The sequence below is a fragment of the Cyprinus carpio genome, chromosome A11 (genome assembly GCF_018340385.1).
Source record: "Cyprinus carpio isolate SPL01 chromosome A11, ASM1834038v1, whole genome shotgun sequence".
NCBI classification, from domain to species: domain Eukaryota; kingdom Metazoa; phylum Chordata; class Actinopteri; order Cypriniformes; family Cyprinidae; genus Cyprinus; species Cyprinus carpio.
The window spans coordinates 4,311,554-4,331,601 of NC_056582.1; the positions used below are offsets into that span (position 1 = coordinate 4,311,554).

Genomic DNA, 20,048 nt, shown 5'->3' on the forward strand with positions numbered 1-20,048 from the left:
ATGCAGCCTTGGTGCTCATATACAAGACTTATTTTAAAAACACTGTACATTTATTTATTTTTTTGCTCATTTTGCAATGCCTGTCCACAGTAAGTTATTTTGATGAAGCATGTTGTTTGCAGACTCTCAATAATGTGTTACTTTGAGTTTGGAATTAAATTCTTTATTATGTAATTTACAGACTGGCCAATGGGCATGATTAAATGCATACTTTTTTAAAAGCATTATTTTTATATAATTGATTTTTCTCTGTTATATTGGCTGCCCTGCTAATTTTAACACTTTTGGCTTTAGGAGTTCGGCCACCTTGTGTGTTTTAACATCTGAAGTGGGGTTCCTGCACAACGGCAAGGATAAATGCTTAAATAGGAACGTATTCAGAACTAACGTTCAGCATAAACACAGGGCTGAGTTTGCTTACACCAGAGCAAGAGCAGACTCTCTCTCCCCTCTTTCCTCCGTTTGACAGACACGCTGCAGAAATGTAGGTCAGGACTGTGAGTTAAGACTGTTAGGATGCAGGAATGCTGGTGCACTGACATGTGGGGTAATGTGCCGTTCGCTAGCCCAGAAAGTTCCATGTCAGGTTTTCTGGATCGCCCACACCTCTGTGTGGCAGTTAAAGCATGACCTAAATCTTTTAACCCAAAAGTTCTGGCTGCAGCTTCCATCTTACTAACCCATTCTAGAATGTAAAATGGCATGGGAGGATTTTTTTTATTTTTTTTATTTATTTATTTATTTGTTTAGTTTTGGCCATTGGTTAAATCCTCTGAATAATTTGGTCTTTTTTAGAAACTGGAAAATTCACACTTTTTTAATTAAGGGGTTTTATTAAGGGAATGAAAACATGTTGCAAGCTGGATTCAAACATACAACTTCCATGTGAGCACCACAAGTGTATGGCACATATGTGGTTACTGCTAGGCCATGGTTCTGAAAGAAAAGTGAAAATGTTTTTCAATTTTATTATTTTAAGTCAAATCATTGGGGTACAGTAGTTCAGAATTGTTTGTACTTTATTTTTTATTTTATTGTATTTATTATAATTTTATTACATTATAATTTTTTTTTAAATGTAAACTTTAGAGAGGAGATATTTTTGAGGTAATAGGATCAGGTTTCAGTTTGGATTTATTTATTTATTGAAAAAAATATTTTTTATTTGTTATCTGGCATGGTCTTTTTATTCTGCAGCTTTTTATTGAAAAACACTTGAAACATTTGAGAAGTCAGTTTCCTTCATGGCTAAGATTTTTATTTATTTATTTTTTTGCTTTTTGCCACTTTTTAAATTGAGACAGTATATATTTAATTGAGAGGAGGAAGTATTATATCAAAGAAATGAATAATGGATTTTAATCCAAAAAAAAGTTTTTAATTTTTTTCTAAGGTGAGTAATTGAAATTTGTTGTGTGTGTGTTTTTTTTTTTTTTTTTTTTTTTTTTTGCCACTTTCGGAATTTTGTGGAATTGGATCAGGTTTCAGGCTATATTTGAACTTCTATGTTCTACATAAGCAGCACAGCTCAATGCAAGTATGCTAACTACTTTTTTTCAAAGTCAAGTCATTGTGAAAGTTTGTTGCAGGTTTAAAGAATGTCTAACGTTTAGCGACGGACGTTCCCGGCAGCTCTCCGGCGCTGTGCGTGTCTCTTTGCAGGTTTTGGGAGGAGAACACAAACTGTGGTGGTAGATGCAGTCGTTCAGCTCCAGTGATAATGATCCCTCAGTGCTACTAGCAGCCGCCACAAACTCCCATCAATTAACATCCCACAAGCTCCTCACTGAGGGAGAAAAAAAAGCTGTTTCTTTTTCACGCTACATTTACTGAGCGAACATTTATTTCCGATTTCAAGTGATCAGTCAAGACACATATCCACACTGCAGTGTCTGACGGAGAGAGGCAGGAGGTGTGATTTTCTGCTGTCTGTTCTCTTATGAAAGTTTCAAAAGTGGATAAATATTGGGAATTGTCCGCTATGGTATTCTTTCAACTTCCTTCATAGGCCTATATTTGATTTTAGTTTTGATGGCTCACTCTTATCAGATATTCTATAAAATTTGTTTCTTTGAAGCAGAATTGTTATGATTCATCTACAATTATAATTTATTCAGTTTTCATTGCATCTGCAGGTCTTCTGATTTTTTTATCAAGACACTGGCGACAAAAAAGTAAGATGTAACCTCTTAATTTAAAACCTCTTTACACACACACACACACATACGTGCGCATTAACATGCACATTTTTAAAACTGTGCATAAACACTAAAACAAGGGTTTTCATACTAAGGGACTTCCAGGGTGCAGCAAGGGATGCTAAATTTACCACTGAAATTGTACAAAACACTTTTTTTTTTTTTTTCAGGGCTGTCAAAGTTAAAATATTCACTAAAAATATGCTATTAAATATGTATTTAATGCTTTTTGCATTCTGCTTTCTAAAGACTAGTTCTAAAGACAAATTAATTGTGATTATTTTATTTTATTGACAGGAATCGTTTTTAACAGTAAAAAATACAAACCAAATCTGCATATAGTTATTTATTTTTTACGTATTGTTGTAGCTTTCTATTGAGTTTCTCCTCACCATTGTCACCTTTAGCTTGATCACTGAGGGTTTTATGGCAGTGTTCTCTGTAAAGCTGCTTAGTGCTTAATGGGCTGCAGATGTTTCTTTTCAGGTTCATATATACTGTATAAATATACTGTAACTATAATAGCTGGTAGAAAAAAGATACACTTAATACAAAGTGAATATTTCCAAATATTTTAAACTGCTTTTAGTGCAGTGAAAATATTTATGCTTAATAAATCACACACAGTATGAATGGGTCTTTATACACAAAATTAAATATATAAAATGCATATACGTGAAAATACATGTGTAATAGAATTGAAAAATATATAATTTTTACTTTATACCATTTTCATCATTGTGGTTTTTTCAGATTTTGATACACATTTTACCTTAAAATATGGGTTAATTAGGTATACAGATACAATAATTACACAAGAACATCATTAAAATAATGTAAACACATCATAGAAATACTAACATACACTCTCCAATGTAAACCAACTAAAATGACACATATGTGCGTGAAAACTCACAAAAACTAAACTAACTCAAACAACACTCAATGTGAAATGGATCTATTTCAAGCATGCCTTTAAAACACAAACTGGCTAAATAAACACTTAACTCACATTTGAACACGTACAGCTAAGATGGCTCACACTCACTCAAACACACACATACACAGGCTGCAGAAGCACTTTAGCTCTGACCCAACGTCTAATGTTCTGAGGCTTTTGTACTGATTTTATCTTCTCTGCGGGTTTTATTCTTCTTCCATTGACATTCAAAACATTTGAGCCATTGATACGAGCAGGAACACAAACATGGAAACCGGAGAAACCTCACTCTCTTTAGCTCGCCTCCCATCATCTGCTAGACGTGGCGAGGCAGCATTGTCCACGTCTTCAGCAGAGCGCATCATTAACATGTTAATCTGGGCGCTGCTCATTCGCAGGGCTGCTGGGAAGGTTCGTCCACTCCACGGGTCAGACAGAAGCATCTGAGGGACTTGAATGGCCATTAGTGAAATACTGTGGTGCAACATTGATATCACTACCACCCCCCCCACAGGCCATGTCTGTCTTTTTCCCCCTTTTCTTTCCAGAAACCGCTCACACTGGAGCCGTTAAGCTGGCATGACGAATAATGCAAGGCACAGCGACAGAGAGAGAGAGAGGGGGGGAAACATGATTTCTCAGTTTGCCTATTTCAACGAGTAGACTAGTGTCTGCATGCATGATATTCTATTCCAAACTTAGTGAGCTGCATATCTAGAAAGTGTTTTAAGGCAACATAGGGTGCTTCCGAAAGACAGATGTTTCAAAAGGTAAGTGGCAACATTATGCTGCCTACTACTTGGCTAGAGGTAAATGCAGCATTGAATGTATCCCTCATTAAGAAGGCAATCCCACAATACACTGTGACAAGCATGTTAAGTGACTGTATGTACTATATAGCAAATCTCAACCAGATTGCTCAACTTGATCGTAGGAGAAATATAAACTGGATTATCACCCAGCGGTATATTAAAAGTTGGATATATTATCTTATTTGCAAATATACAGTCTGCTCACGTAAAGCAATATATACGGTGTTATTTTTTTACGTCTTTACAAGCTATATTTTGCACAGCTCTCTATATAAAGTTGTACATCACATGTACATACATAAACTATACTCATGTAGGGCGATACACACATGTGTGTGTGTGTGTGTATATATATATATATATATATATATGTATATATAGCATACTTCTATCTCAAACATAGCTGCTTGATTGCTTGTATCGTCGCAAGATGTAAACTATATTATCACCTTGCTATGATCTGCTAAATGCAACGAAGGCATGAATATAAGATGTTAGAAATATCAACATCTGTAAAGCTGCTTTGAAGCAATGTGTATTGTGTAAAGTACTTTACAAATAAAAAATTAAATCTGATTTGAAAGCACGGCAAAAATAATCTAAAATAATAAAAATAAATATTGATTATTGAAATTATTTTAATTATTATTGTTCATATAGCAATGTAATTAAATAAATGATAATGTGAAAGGTGAAGTGTCTTTACTATAGCATAATGTGCCAGCCTGGAAGACATTGTTTGAAACATCGTTTAAACATCACTCACAATTTTACTTCCATTAAGTGGCATATATTAAAGTGAAATATATTCATAATTTAGAACTATATGTAATCATTTGAAATGTAAAATATAACTTAGAAAAAATTAGAACACTTGTAACTTCAGTGAGACAATCTATTAAATTTTGATGAAACATTATACAAATGCATTTATTTGTTTGTAATTTAAAACAGAAACTAAATATAAATGTGTAAACATATTTTAACCTACTGTACCTCTAAAAAAAAAAAAAAAAAAACGTTTTTGCAAATTTTTGCTTTATGTATGAAATTTTAAGAAGTGTCCAGATGTTCAAAGGGTGATTTTTATTTATTTATTTATTATAATTTTTTTCAGCTTTAGCTTATTTCAGTGGACAAACGTATACACAAAGTAAAGATACTGTCTCCCACTCACACTAATGCTGCTTGTGTTCCAGTTCCATTTTTACTAACAGAAATACACTAGCAGTAATCTTAACCAATCTTCTGCTCTGGCTCTCTGATTCTGTGTGGGTACAGTGTTACTGTAGAGACTGTACCTGAAATAAGGACAAAGTAGAAAAATAAAACAATTTGAATTAATTTTGTATTTAGCTCTTATGAAGGTTGTGTCCTTGACGCAGTTGGTGTTCTGACAATCATTAGAGAAGCAGCAAGCATCCAGGGACAGAAGTGCTTGTCAAGTGTTTGCCAAGTGCTCAGCTGCACACCCAAGATGGTCGAAAGCATGTTCATCTTACCTAATGCTCCTTTTGCTACAGTGTTTTTCATTGAATCAGAAGACTCAAGAAGACTTTAAATCAAAAGGAATAACTCTTCATGCCATTCCAAACCCATGTACTGCTATTTTTTCATGAAACACAAGAGTCAAATTTTTTTTTTTTTTAAGTAATTGTAATGTAGCTCTTGTCATACAAGGATAGTTTGTCATTTTGTGAAACCATGTTATAGCTTTGTGTGAGAAACAGACTTTTTAAAAAAAATGATTTTTCTATTTGGTGCTGGACAGCCTTGGATGCTATCAGTTATTTCTATTTTGTGTTCTGTTAAAAAACAAAACAATTCAGAACAAAGCAAAGCAAAAAAAAAAAAAAAAAAAAAAAAAAAAAAAAGAAACAAAACAAAGCAAAACAAAAAACAAAGGAAAAAACAGCATCAGGACAATTTGTCATTTTTGGGTTAAACACCCTTTTAATTTAGATTTGTTGGTCTGGAGAAGTTTATGACAGCACAAAGAGTTTTTTTTTTTTTTTTTTTTTTTTGAAGAACATAAAATATTGCAGAAGAACTTTAAAAACACTTGGTTTATTTGGTAGTTTAAAAATATTTTTAAATTCTACCAAATGCTTTCATTTTTTCTTAACTAGTATGAATTTGGTTTTACACATTAGGAATTCATGCATGAAACAGAATTTTAAAACCACCAACTTCTTCAAGATTTCTCACAGGATGACCATAAATTATGCAACACATGGGTCATGATGTGAGAAGTCTGCTTTTCCATATATGCGTCCATATACACACTTATCTAGCACATTCACTGTTGGGATAATTTGATTTTCCTTGCATGAGTTAGCTGTCACACTTCTCTATTTGATTTTCAATGCCCTTAATTACTGTTAAGTCATAAAAGTTGAGGTTCAGTGAGTGGGATCTCTAGGTGGCAGTGTTGCTCTGTAGTACTGCTCTTTTTAGGTTTATTAAAAAAATATTACAGTGATCCACTCATCTGTCTATATCTGAACAAACTAAATTACTTAGCATTTTTAATGCAGTCACAGAGAAAAAAAAACAAAAAAACTAACAAAACAAAAATGAAGTAAAGTCCTGGTTCATGCTCTAAAATAAATCTTTCTATCAACTGGGTGTTTATTTTAAGAAGTATGCCAGTCTGTGTGTGTTTGGGAATCTCAGATAGGGGGTGAGGTCAGTGGCTGGCCCTGAACACACACAGAAACGCTGATTGGGTTTCACTGCTGGAAGCAGCCTCTCCAAATGCGACAAAAGAACAAAACAGTGATTGATAAGGTTGTGAAATGTGATCCACATGTCTCTCTCCACAGCTGCTCCATTAGCAGAACTCAGATCAGTATTCCTGCGTGTACAGCACACTTAGAATTCGAGCAAGTGTTGTTTTGTTTATCCTGACGTTGTTGCGATGCCGCATGCATGTGATGGTGTATTCAGTAGTGCTGCATAATGATGCATTGTGCACTTTGCATCATTTTGAATATTATATAGATTATTTAACACTATTCTCACATTAATGTTTCTATTCCAGAGATTTTTTTTATTTTTTATTTTTTATTTTTATCACATCTGAACATTTAAAGTGCACACAAACATTCATAAATGTACTCCTTATTTTCTCACCAGAAGTATTCCAATATTTCATAAGGGATATAAAAATCATAAAGATATTTGGTAACTTTACAAGAAGGTTCATTAGTTAACATTAGTTAGCTGCTTTAGTTAACTAAGCATGAACAATACTAGACAGCATTTATTAATATTAATTTTAACATTTAATAATGCATTATTAAAATCAAAAGTTGTTCTTGTTAACATTAGTTAATGCACTGTGAATTAACGAACTAACAACTGTATTTTCATTAACTAACATTAAAAAAGATTAATAAATATTATAATAAATGTATTGTTCATTGTTCAAGTTGATACATTAATTAACATTAACTAATGGGATCTTATTGTAAAGTGTTACCTATATATTTTTATGCACTGTATAAATGCAATATATACAACATGAAGGCAAATAATTCAAATCCATGTAAATGTAATTCAAATGCATAATATTCACTGGAATGATTACACACTGAAATCATAATCCCCCCCGGTGTGGTTTCTTGGATTACTGTCAGGCCATCGATACACCAAAACGTTGAGGTTACTTGAGGTTATTACATTGCATTAGTTGTTTTTAAAAACTAAGGGAAATTGTGTATTGATGTAATTTGATTAACTATGACCAAAATTGTTATAGCATTTCCTTTTATGTGCAAAAGTGTTTTTCTGTCTATATAGTTTTTATAAAGGTTTTAGTCATGGTTTGTTTTAATTATTTTAAACAAAATGGGAATTGTTGCCTTGGCAACTAGCTGCAATAAAATAAGTTCCATTTTTTATTTCATTTTATTTATTATCTTATATTTGTTTCCCATTAATGTTTATTTTAAACAATATTAATGGCTTTTGCTTAAGTTAATTATAATAACCCTGGATTAGCCAACAAAAGCTGAAAATATATGTTTTCAAAAATTCCCAAATAGACTAAAAATATCCCCTGATTTATTTTTAAAAAAAAATTTCCAGGAAGGGAAAGCCCGTAAATTTGAAATGTGTACATCTGCTATAATTTGACTTTTGGTCATCTTTTAAGACTGCACTAGCATATGGACAACCAGCGCTAAAAGTCGTGACATTAAAGTCACAATTTAGATCTTATGGCGCCTCTACAGAGATTCATTAATCTCAAAACAGCTGGATTCCCTGTAGTTTGACACCACGTTTGCACCACAAGTCTTAGTAAAAGCACAAAGAAGGTGTGTAAATGAAAAATCAGTCAAATCTTTTGATGGTGTCGAGGAGCTTTTGTAAAATCTACTTGCGTCAGAATGATTATTATCAAACAGCATTAAATTATTAAGAAAAAAACTGCAAAACATGGCTGACATCCTAAATCTGCGGGACTCCTGCGTGGCGGATCTTGATGAGGGGTCTTTGTTGCTTTGTGAGTCGGGCCATCTGCGGGGCATCAACCCAGTGAGGGGTGACGTGGCCCAGCTCGGAGAGCTAAGAAAGCGTGAGCCAGATCAGCTACTGCTGCTAAGGTTACGACTGGTACAGTAAATTCATTGATTCAGTCCACCGTTAGCCGCCCCTCTTGCCAACCCCCCCGCGATGCTCAGTTGTGATGTAAATATTATCTTACGGTCCTCTCCTAAGCGATCACCTTTCTGAGGCAGATTAACATCCGAGTGGGGCAGCTCTATTAAGAGCCCAGTGAGGGGCGGCTGTGTCTGCTGTCATCTCTCTCTGTGGCTGCCATCTTTCTCCAACCGTTTGTCTTTGCTGACGATGAAGCGCTAATGCTGTGTTACAAACTGTAATGTGCAAAGCTGTACCCAAAATTCATTTTTGCCGTATCGGAGCTGGCAGCAGAGTGAGTTTGTCATGGGTGGAATACAAAAGAGCATATTATTATCTGAGGTGAAGAAAACCCTCCAGGATACTTGCCTGCTGATAAATGGATTTAGTAGCTGAAGGAACAGTTCTCCCCAAAATTCTGCCTTGTATGTATTCCTTTAATCATGTCCTATCAAAAGGCATGCATAAACAAGGTTTTAAGATTTAAGAAAAAGTTAAATGTTCATATATCATTTATAAAATGTCATAAACAGTACTTTACCGAAGTGTCTAGTTGACTTACCGGATAATTAATATATTTTGTTTAAACACATCATTTGTGACAGATAAAAGAATAGTACCATATATGAAGGAGAAAACTGTTCAGTTGTAATAATGAAACAGTAATAAAGCAATAATATTATTCCTTCAAGGTGTTCTCTATTTGAGGTACAAATAATTTATATGATTTTTTTTCTTTTTTTTCTTCTTCTGTTGCCTCCAACTACTGTAACACTTTTTGCATTAATGTTGAAATTATTTTTTGGTCTTTCTTGCTTTAGGTCTGTTAAATGCACAACATACACTACGGGTTAAAAGGCTGCATTTATTTGATCAAAAATGCAGTAAAATCAGTGTTATTGTGAAATTATTATTTAAAAGAACTGTTTTCTATTTGAATATATTTTAAAATTGTAATTTATTCCTGCTATTGTAAAGCTGAGTTTTCAGCAGTCGTAACTCCAGCAGTGTCACATGATCCTTCAGAAATCATTGTAATATGCTGATTTGCAGCTCAGTTATTATCTGTACTCAATTATTAATTATGGTTCTTATTATTATAAAAGTTTAAATGTTTTTACTGCTTTTTTGTGGAAAACATGATACCCTTTTTCTAGGATTCTTTGAAGAATAGAAAGTTCAAAATAACTTATTTGAAATAGAAATCAGCATTTATTTATTACTGTCATTTTTAATCAATTTAATGCATCCTTTCTGATAAAAATATTATTAATATTTTTATTCTTTTTTAATCTCTTGAATTGTAGTGTATCATGGTTACCAAAAAAAAGTTTCTTGAACACCAATTTAGCATATTAGAATGATTTCTGAAAGATCAAGTGACATTGAAGAATGGAGTAATGAAAATTCAGCTTTGCCATTACAGGAATAAATTACATTTTCAAATATATTTAAATGTAAATAAATATACAATATTACTAGTCTTAGTGTATTTTTGATCAAATAAATACAGCTTAGGTGATCATAAGAGACTTAAAGTTTGTTAAAGATTAAAGTGCCTGATAAAACTTTTTTCATTTTTTTTATTTCTAGAATTTTAGTTTTTCATCTGTCCTTGCAACAATATGAACAACAAAAGATTTGAGTTTCTGGTCAGCTTTTGGATACAAATCAGCACTGAACATAAATGTTATGAATGAATATTACCATACATCACAGTGATTGTGCAGATATCTTGAGCTGGTCTCATTTCCTGTGCAGGTTTTTATTTATTTATTTTTATTTTTTCAGTTCCACAGAGAAAATAACTCTGGCATCTGATGAATTAGCTTGTGTTGGCAGGAATGTGACAGATTATACTAATGCACGGAAAGACATTCTATTGCTCAATTATCTCTAATTAACTGCTCAAATGATTCTGAATGGTTATAAATGATTTAATTCAAACAAATATGTAAACCAGAATGCAAAGCTTTTGTTTTCATGTGTTTAGATCGTGCCATTATTCTGGCCAATGCGAACCAAACAAAGCTGATCTGAGACATAGAAAGCGTTAATGCCTGATTATCACACTGGGTAATGACAAAAATGAAAGGGATCACGTGATATATATTTGCATGTAGTGATGATTTCTTTCCCAGTCAGCTGTCAGAGTTCCACGGAGTGGCAGCACTTGAATAGATTCCTCGTGTGAGATAAGAAAAGATTGGGATGTTCAAGTGGTGACGTCTATCAGCATCATTCAGCATAATGGACTGGTTGGTTTGTTGCCTGACTGATCACATTCGCTAAATGTCTTTCCCAATCAGACTTCATATTCAAAGAACACCAACAGATTTGTTTGTCTCATAACAAGCAAGCTGTGGTCATGATTTTACGGAACGCATCATTTCTTATTTATTTATTTTTTGGTCATGATATGCCTTTGACATTGTGTCACAACCCAATGTATCTAGACGTGCGGGCTTCTTAATGGCACCACCTGTGCTCTGATATGCCATGTCAATTGTCTGGTAATCACTGGCTATGCTTTGAAAGCTCCACAGCAAACAAAATCAAAGTTGCAGTTGTTTGAACTTGTGTCTCTCTTGACCTGAATGCAGTGCTTCACTACATAGCGGTCATCATTTACAGTACTCACCCTCATGTTGTTTGAAACCTATGTGAGTTTCTTTTTTCCGGGGAACAATATTCAAAGCTTTATTTTTCATGCCATTCCAATGAGCAGACAATGAAGCTTTCAAAAATCATACAAAAACATGAAAAAAGCCCATAAAACCTGTGTACTTATTCCAAGTCTTATAAAACTTAAAACTTAAGTCAGTATATAATCAAAATCTTGGTGCGTTCATGAGGTTATAAGAGAAGTAGCAATGTTGCCTGATTTGTGACCAGACATGTTTATTTGAGTCTAACCTTTTTTAATAAATTTGAGTTGGTTCACAAATCAGAATGAATGGGTTCTTGAATAACTGACCAACACCGAATAACAGTAACACTAAATCAGATTTAGTTTTTTTAAGGGAGCTGATGCCCTGTGATTTCAGTAATGGGTAACAGTGACTGCTTTCTATGTGGCTTCTCAGTCCTTCTTAAAAGATTGATATTGCTTCAGGTTTTTGATGAAATCGAAAAAATAATACAATATGAAAACACAAACATCTCTCTTTTTTTCCTCTACAGATCAATCGTGCGCCGAGTTTTGGTACAGATCAAAAGATTGATTACGACGTGAAGAAGGGGGTTTTGCTCAACACCCTGAAACTGCTCAACATCAGGTATGAAGAGATACTCTCTCCAGAGTCCCATTAGAAAGAGAAAGAAAGAGTTAATCAGAAAACTCACTCTCCATTCCCAGCTGTCCACCAGTCTTTAGTGTTTTAGAAAATATTGATTCCTTGATCTCCACTAAGAAGTTACCTGAAACTCTTTGATGGGTCCATGCACTTGTTTTTGCTACTGTTTGATTAGAAAGAAGAATTTTTGGACACTTAAGCCACAGTTAAAAATATCTGAAGGTCACAGGTTTACATGACAAAATATCAAAACAAGTGGCATCTTCAGTGCCAGACCAATTTTTTTTTAACTATTTAACTTTTCACAGAACTGAGCCATTTTGCAGTGACTGTAATGCAACTGATTCTGATTTTTAGTAGATGTATGAAATCAATTTATACAGGTTTCTTAACTAAGGAGAAATTAAGCTAAGATTTGACAACCACAAAATGGCACAATACTGTAAAGTTTTGAGCACCATATCACCTGTTTTGTAATTTAAACCTTAAACTGACACAAAACATTATTGCTTGCTTCATTTTGTTTTGGAAATTGTGTATTTATGTTTGAGTTTAAAAAAGGATAGTTCACCCAAAAATGAAAATTTGCTGTTAATTTACTAACCCTCAGGGTGCATGCACTGCACATCTGTGATTGCCGGTTCTTGAGAGTCAAAAAAACATATACATACAAGACCAACTTAATGCCTGTGGTTCCTGATGATATATTGAGGTCTCATGAAGTGAAATGATCAGTCTCTGCAAGAAAATTAATATTATTTATAACAATATTACATTTAATACACAGCCTGGCCAAACGGTTTTTAGCGTGTTCATGACAATGGAGCGTGAACTTCCTCTGACGCATAATGACGTACCGTATGTGCGGGCGCATATTAATTTGGTTTTGTCTGTATATGTATTTTTTTTTTTGACTCTCAAAAACCAGCAATCACAGACGTGCAGTGCATGAATCGCCAAGGACATCGCTTTCACCTAAAAACTTTACTGTTCTACTAAAGAAAAAAACATTACCTATATCTTGGATGGCCTGAGGGTGGGTAAATTAACAGCAAATTATCATTATCCTTTTAAGTAGAATTTAAATGGTTATGATATGAGTTGAAGCATATAGAAATAGCAAGGTGAGCAAATGGTTTAATCCCACTAGTCTCAGATATTTATGGTCTTATGGCTATAATTTTGAACTAATTGTATATTCTTAGTTAAATGTTTATTGCTGTGCTGTTTGATCACCCAATACACTTCATTTGTATGTTTCAGTAAGTTACATTACTGTGAATACTGAGGGTAATACAATTTTTTTTCAATATGTTTTCTATTATAGTAATTTTATTTAACCTGAAATGTTCCTAAACTGTATGTCTGTATGTGAGGATTGTGTGTTTTTATGGGAATGTTGTGTATGTTCGCTTGTGTCTGTGTACATCTGTGCATGAAGTTATATGTCAGTATGCAGGGTTTCTGGTGATTGATTATCATAGACCTGGCCTTTAAATCCCCACAGGTCCACCTTTTGTACTAAATATACCAGAGTGGCACAACAATGGTCCTAGAGTAGGAAACAACAGCAGACAAACTCAGTCCAGCAGTGGATCAGATTTCAGGATGCATTGCTGCCATTCTGTCACAGTGATTTTCTTGGAAGTCTCCACAGACGTTTACTGTGTCCCAACTGATTCAGCTGAGTTCTTACCAGTAACATATCAAAGCAACTCCTGTGTTATTTCCCCAGCAGTGGCAGGACTAAACCAATAACTCAGCGACAAGAACTCAGAAGTGTGAAAGTTGTATCAATAAAACGAGAGGCTTCCCCAGTGGTTTAGGAACCCACTGACCCTGAGTGGCCACTTCCAACAGCAAATTTGAAGGGCCAGTGAGCGATTAAATCTTAAAGTGCTGAATGCTGTCAAGTCAAGTCAAGTGATGTATGGAGTCTTGGAGTCTGTCAGGATTTCGTCTGGGAGTTTGGGCTACTTTGTGTGCTATTACTTGAGCATTTTTTTTTTTTACCCAGAGCGAGTGATAAACGACGGAATTTGGCCCGGCAGAAGGCGGAAGCCCAGCGACGACTGTACGGACAGGGATCAATGCGGAAACTGACGGCCGGATCATCGGAATGGGAGAAACAGCGTCACCTACTAGAGCGCAGGAGAGAAGAGCTGGTGAGACCTGTTCAGCAGTTAAAAATAGTGTACTTTATTAAGTCATTTAAGTAATGAAGCAAAATAATGTTTTGATGTTGGAGCTATGGATTAGCAGATTGTGCACTTGCTCTAGACTTGTTGAGTCTAGACTTGTTGAGCTCATGTTGAAAATGAAAAAGGGGTGGGTAGGGGTCTCACCTCTGTCCCTGTGCCCCTTCAGCTTTGGTGCCATCTCCAGAGTGGGTGCCCTGATTATAGTCAAATACATTGATTAAAAGGGAAGTAAAAAGGAACAGTGTTTGCTTTACATAGAATTTTAATAATATTTGCTAATATTCTTTAATTTTCAAACTGCTAACATTTTGCACTTTCAGTTTCACATTATGCCTTTTCTGTATGACCAAAAATTACGGAGTATTTTATGTTTCAGCTGATTGCACCAGTGCCTCTCTCGCACACTATATTTTTATTGCAAACAGAGCAGCCTGTTCATTATCAAAATAAAACACTGTCACCCAAACATATAACATATATGTAAAAAAGAAAAAAAGATATTTAAGTATTCATATTCTGTAGATGTACAGACAAAGCACGTTTTCGAGAAAGTTCAGTAAGTAGAAGGTGCTTTGTGCACCAGTCCTTGATTGGTCTTTCGATCAACGTTTTATTATATGAAGAGAAGAAAGATTTTGAGATTACTGCATGAAGGTGGTATTTTCAAAGGGCAAAGCTAGACGTAAAAGAGGAGTGAGATTTGGGGATTGGGGGCTGAGCGAATATGCCTGTACCAACATTTAGCAGAGATCAGTGACTATTATAGAAGACACCCTGCTGCGCCACTGCAAATTGACCAGCTGACCTTTCCACAATTATAGTTTTTGATGTATTAAAATGGTACAGTGGGAGTTAAATCTATATGAATTATGAATGGGCCCCCTGAATTAACAAGTGTAGAGGACAGGCTGTTATTTGCGCCTGCTAACTCTCAGACTTCATTAAGGTGCCTCGTAATATGGCAAACGAGTCATTCGATGCCATTGTTATTCGGTTTTGGGTGGCTAAATTACACTGCAGGATAGCACTAACAGAAACAGGGCTTTATTTCTTTATTGTTCTTACTGCTTCTAGCTGCTTATTCACTTGTGTTGTGTTTTCAGAAAGAAAGACTGGCCCAAGTTCGCAAGCAGGTCTCCAGGGACGAGCACGAAAAGCGGCACCTGGGGAACTACAGGTAGGGATGCCGCTTTGACGATTGTTATCCTGTAAGAATGCCCGCTTACACCTGTGGGGTCTCTTGTGGCTTGGTTTGGTATGTGATGGTGTGAAACAATTTCTTAAGCTTTCATGTGAGGACAAAACAAGGACAAGAGTTGTTCTAAAACTAATCTGCTTCGTAGGCAGCACCAATGCATGTTCGAATCCAGTCTTTTGGTAACATTCTATTTATTAATAAAAATATAAAGTTTATTTGCAGGATTTGTGTTTACATTCATGCTTTATCCCTGTAAAAAGACATGTGAAAAAATAAAAAGTAATACACTTAAATATTATTAATTAATTTATACATAAGTACATACATTGGTCAAAGATGAAAAGGGGTTCATATAACCAAAAAAAAAAAATAATAAAAATAAAAAAATATATATAAAAAAAACAACCAAACAAACAAAATTAAGGATTGAATTGTAATTGAAATCTTTCCCAATCTTGGCCACTATCCTTCAAACTACTAAATTTTATCCATTTGTCGGGAAGATTTTTTTTTTTTTTTTAACAATTTAAATATAATCAGATTTTGTATGATCACTCTTTCTTTTATACATTTTAATAAGTACAGGTCAGAATAAGTATCTTGGTTAATTTTTACATAAATATATGTTATGCTGAATGACGATGGAACATGATTTCACCCATATTTTGCCTTTTTATTTTCACAAAAGTTATTTGAAACATTAAAGTAGACACTTTAATTGCATTTAATATGCTTTCTATGTATATAAAATTACTTTTGTAAAATTTAATTCAATGTGGACGTCAAAATGAAACATCTTGTCTTTGACCCACATTCAAGTCCAAAGTAAACTATAGACAACATTATAGAAAACTTAATTAAATTAACATTTATTTGCAGGCTTAATTTATTTTTATTTTATTTATTTTTTTACCTCAGCAATGACTGCTAGTTAGAGAGCCCTGGCCTAGAAGAACCAAACGTTATCAGTATTTTTATATGTTTCAGTCTGAGATTGCTTGCTTCAGGTCATTAAACAACTTCAGGTTGCTACTTTAATGACTTCTAAAGAAGTTTTGTTAAGAAGCCAAATGCATCAGCAGCCAAATGCTTCTTGCTTTTATTACTTTTGTCGTTTGTTACATTCAAATTCAGACACTAGGATCTGCCAAATGAAGACCTGCCATTAAGACTTCATTAACCTGACCTCACTACACAAGCATCTTGACTAACCCTTCGTATTTACCATAGAGGGTGGCTTCATCATAGAGAAATTGCAGCTTTTAGCATGTGATTTGCTGTGATTTTTCATTCAGAAAAAAATAACAAATAAAAAATGCAGTCACCTCGTTAATTGCTCCTTAATACGGAGCCTCCACGTCAGAGCCTCAGAGGAGGAATGCAAAACAAATGCCTCTTCCTAAATAGGTCATTTTATGCTTATGCATGTAACTGCTGTTCTGTTTAACTCTAAATAAAACACCCCTAAAGATGCTGAAACATGAAAAAAAAAGTGTTTGAGGTTTGTGGGTCAGACGCAGATTTCAACATGTGCCATATGCCGAAGACTAAGCCCACTTACTCTTACTAGATTACTTCTCCCACACAAGTTTGTCCATCATGCTTGTAGCTCTTAATGGATTTGGGGCAGTTTATCGTCTGACCTGAACATTTACTTGAGCTTTTGATTATGTTGAAGCCAGAATCCAAAAGAGCTGTTTTAAATGTCACACGCCAAGTGACTTTTAGTTTATTAGGCCGAAATGTGGAAATATGGGAGGTAAAACAAGTCGCCCGCTCCACCTTCACTGTTTATTTAGATTGAGGTATCACCATTATTTTGGTCAGTGGTTCTCAAATGGTGGGTCAGAATGTTCTAAAAAAATTAATAAAGAACAATGATGAATGCAAAATTTAAAAAAAATGCAACTAACCTTAAAATTGTGTTAAGTTATGACGGTAAAATAAAGAGTCTTATTACACTGTGTTCTGGAATACTTGATGCTGATTGGTCAAATGCTGCATTCTGCAGTCAAATATTCTCGATTTATTTATCTGGTAAGTAGTCAGTATAATAAACAGGATAATTCTTGCATTCTGACAGTCACTACTGTGAAATAAACCACTTCAGGATGGTACAAGTTCATCTTGACTCTTCATTTTCAACTTTTAAAAAGAAAGTTGAAACATTTTCCACATATTTTGTTGTTGATGTCAGTAGCTGTCCAATCCAACTGTACAGTATTTTGGCACAAATACATTTATCACTGGTTAAACATCTAAAACTAATACAATATTAAGCCTATTGTTTGTGTTAAAATGCTTAGACTAATATAATATTTTTCAAGAATGGACATATCTTTTTCAAGTCAGTTACATAAAAACATAAATCATTCTAATTTAAATCCGAAAAGTAAGGTGATTAATTTGAATAGATGCTAGTTGGTCAGATTAGTTTTTAAGAACACACAGTCTTAACAGTATTTTTTTTCTTTCTATTTAGTGTATCATGTGGCATCTTATGTGTAATTCATGGTAATTTGGTAGCACTTTACAGCAAGGTTTATTGCATAAACATTAGATAACTACAGTTAACATGAACTAACAATGAAAAATACTTCTAAAGTATTGATTAATCTTAGTTATTGTTAATTTCAACATTTTGTAATGTTTAGTTCAACATTTAGTACATTATTATCAATCAAAAGTTACATCTGGTCATATTATAAACTGAACTGAGAAATCATGAACTAACAATGAAAAGTTGTGGTTTTGGTAACACTTTGGGGATCAAATTAAAGGGGTCATATGATGTTGCTAAAAATAACATTATTTTGTGTATTTGGTGTAATGAAATGTGTTTATGTGGTTTAAGGTTCAAAAAACACATTATTTTCCACATACTGTACATTATTGTTGCTCCTCTATGCCCCGCCTTTCTGAAACGCGTCGATTTTACAAAGCTCATTGGTCTGAAAAGCGAGGTGTGCTTTGATTGGCCAGCGATCCAGTGCATTGTGATTGGCTAAATACCTCAAGCGTATGATGGAAATGTTACGCCCCTTACCATACTGTGATGGCGTCTCCGGGCACGGCGAGACAAAACCAATAAAACCCATTACAAACGAGGCATTTGTTGCATCCAGTGGGGACCAAATTACTGATTAAAATGACTTATACTGTCTTTTTACGTGTTGTGTTGCATATTGCGCCACATAAACATAAAATCATGTCTGCATATGTGATTTGAGAAAGGACAAACAACAAGCACTACTCTACACTGCTCAAAACACGCATTTGAATCGTCAGTGGCAAAGTCTTTAAATATGAAAACATACTTACAGACTGTGAGTCAGAAGTGCCAGACTGTCCTTGCAAAGTTGGAATTACCCCACTTTATAGAAACAACACACAGCATCTCCACAACATGGCTACTGCAGCAACAATACTACAACGAGAATCAAAGTTACGCTTTCTTTCTTTGCGTGAACATCTGGGCGGTGTTATGCAAATCTTCCCACACAGTGACGTAGACATGTGGGGGCGTGTTTAAATGAGGCACTTTAGGTGGGTGTGGACGAGTCTTAGCTTTTATAAAGAATATCTCTTTTGGGTTTGAGACTTTAGTCTTCACAACTTTAAGGATCTTATCTATGCACGAACAGCTTATAACACTCCAAAGAGAAAGGAAAACGTGAAATTGCATCATATGACCACTTTACCTAACTATTAACTATGACTTTTGCCTCAATAAACTCTTAATTTGCCACTTATTAATAGTTAGTAAGTTAGTTGTTAAGTTAAGCTATGGGGTAGTGGTAAAGGGATCTAAAATATGGTCATGCAGAATTAGGTGTGCTTTATAAGTACTAATAAACAGCCAACAAACTATTTAAAATTATTTTTCAAAGATGGAAATAAAAAAAAAATACAGTTCCCTAAACTAAAGTGTTACTACGTTTTTATTAACTAACATTAATAAAGGTGAATAGATACTGTAAAAAATATATTGTTAATTGCTCAAATGTAAATTGTTACCAGTAATATTAATACATTTCAGGGCTTTGTTTGCATAATCTTGATATTGTAGAAACCCGCCATCTGATGTCTGATGTAAAATCTGGGTCCTGAAGCACAGCCAGTTGCTGCATTTGATTATTTCCCTGACCCAATATGGCACTGATCTGAAGATTCATCACACAGATATAGACAAAGGTTTACACGTCTCTGGCTTTTGTTTAGTCTTAACGTCTAATATAAAGACATGTTTATTAATTATTAATATATACACAGCATTAATGGACAAATGCATGTGTGAAAAGAACTGAGGTTTGTGATTAGAAAAGCAGGCAGACCAGGCCGTTAAATCAGATAATCAGATAAAACTCTCTCTCCCTCTCTCTCTCTCTCTCTCTCTCTCTTTCTCTCTCTCCCTCTCTCTCCCTCTCTCTGTACAGACGTATTTACCCCCCAGATGACAAGCTGCTCTTGGAGAAATATGAGAGTCTCCTTTCAGCTGCCTTTCAGACATTCCTCGCTGGGCGAGCAGCTTCACTTCAAAAGGAAGTGAATAATCCACTGAAACGAATGAAGGCATGTATCTGAGATGCAACTGAACAATCTTTTGCTCTTTTTCCTTCTCCCTACTTCTACTACTTGTTCTTTTGCATTTAAAATAAGAAATGCGGAAGTGTATTTTACTTCCTAACTCTTGTTGTGGTTATCTGTTTTTCATTAGTGTAGTTCAAGGCAACCATCTGTATCTTTCATGAGCTAC

At 34.5% G+C, this 20,048-nt stretch overlaps 1 protein-coding gene across 3 annotated transcripts in view; it reads left to right on the forward strand.

Annotated features, from left to right (window-relative positions):
• Positions 1-20,048, forward strand: part of LOC109085112 (tubulin polyglutamylase TTLL7-like) — an 81,771-nt gene that overhangs the window by 37,357 nt on the left and 24,366 nt on the right. For all 3 annotated transcript variants that reach the window (XM_042765967.1, XM_042765968.1, XM_042765970.1), the window contains 4 exons: positions 11,781-11,875; positions 13,911-14,058; positions 15,198-15,271; positions 19,729-19,864. In XM_042765967.1, the coding sequence (XP_042621901.1) occupies positions 11,781-11,875; positions 13,911-14,058; positions 15,198-15,271; positions 19,729-19,864 (453 nt within the window). The remainder of the gene's footprint in view (positions 1-11,780; positions 11,876-13,910; positions 14,059-15,197; positions 15,272-19,728; positions 19,865-20,048) is intronic.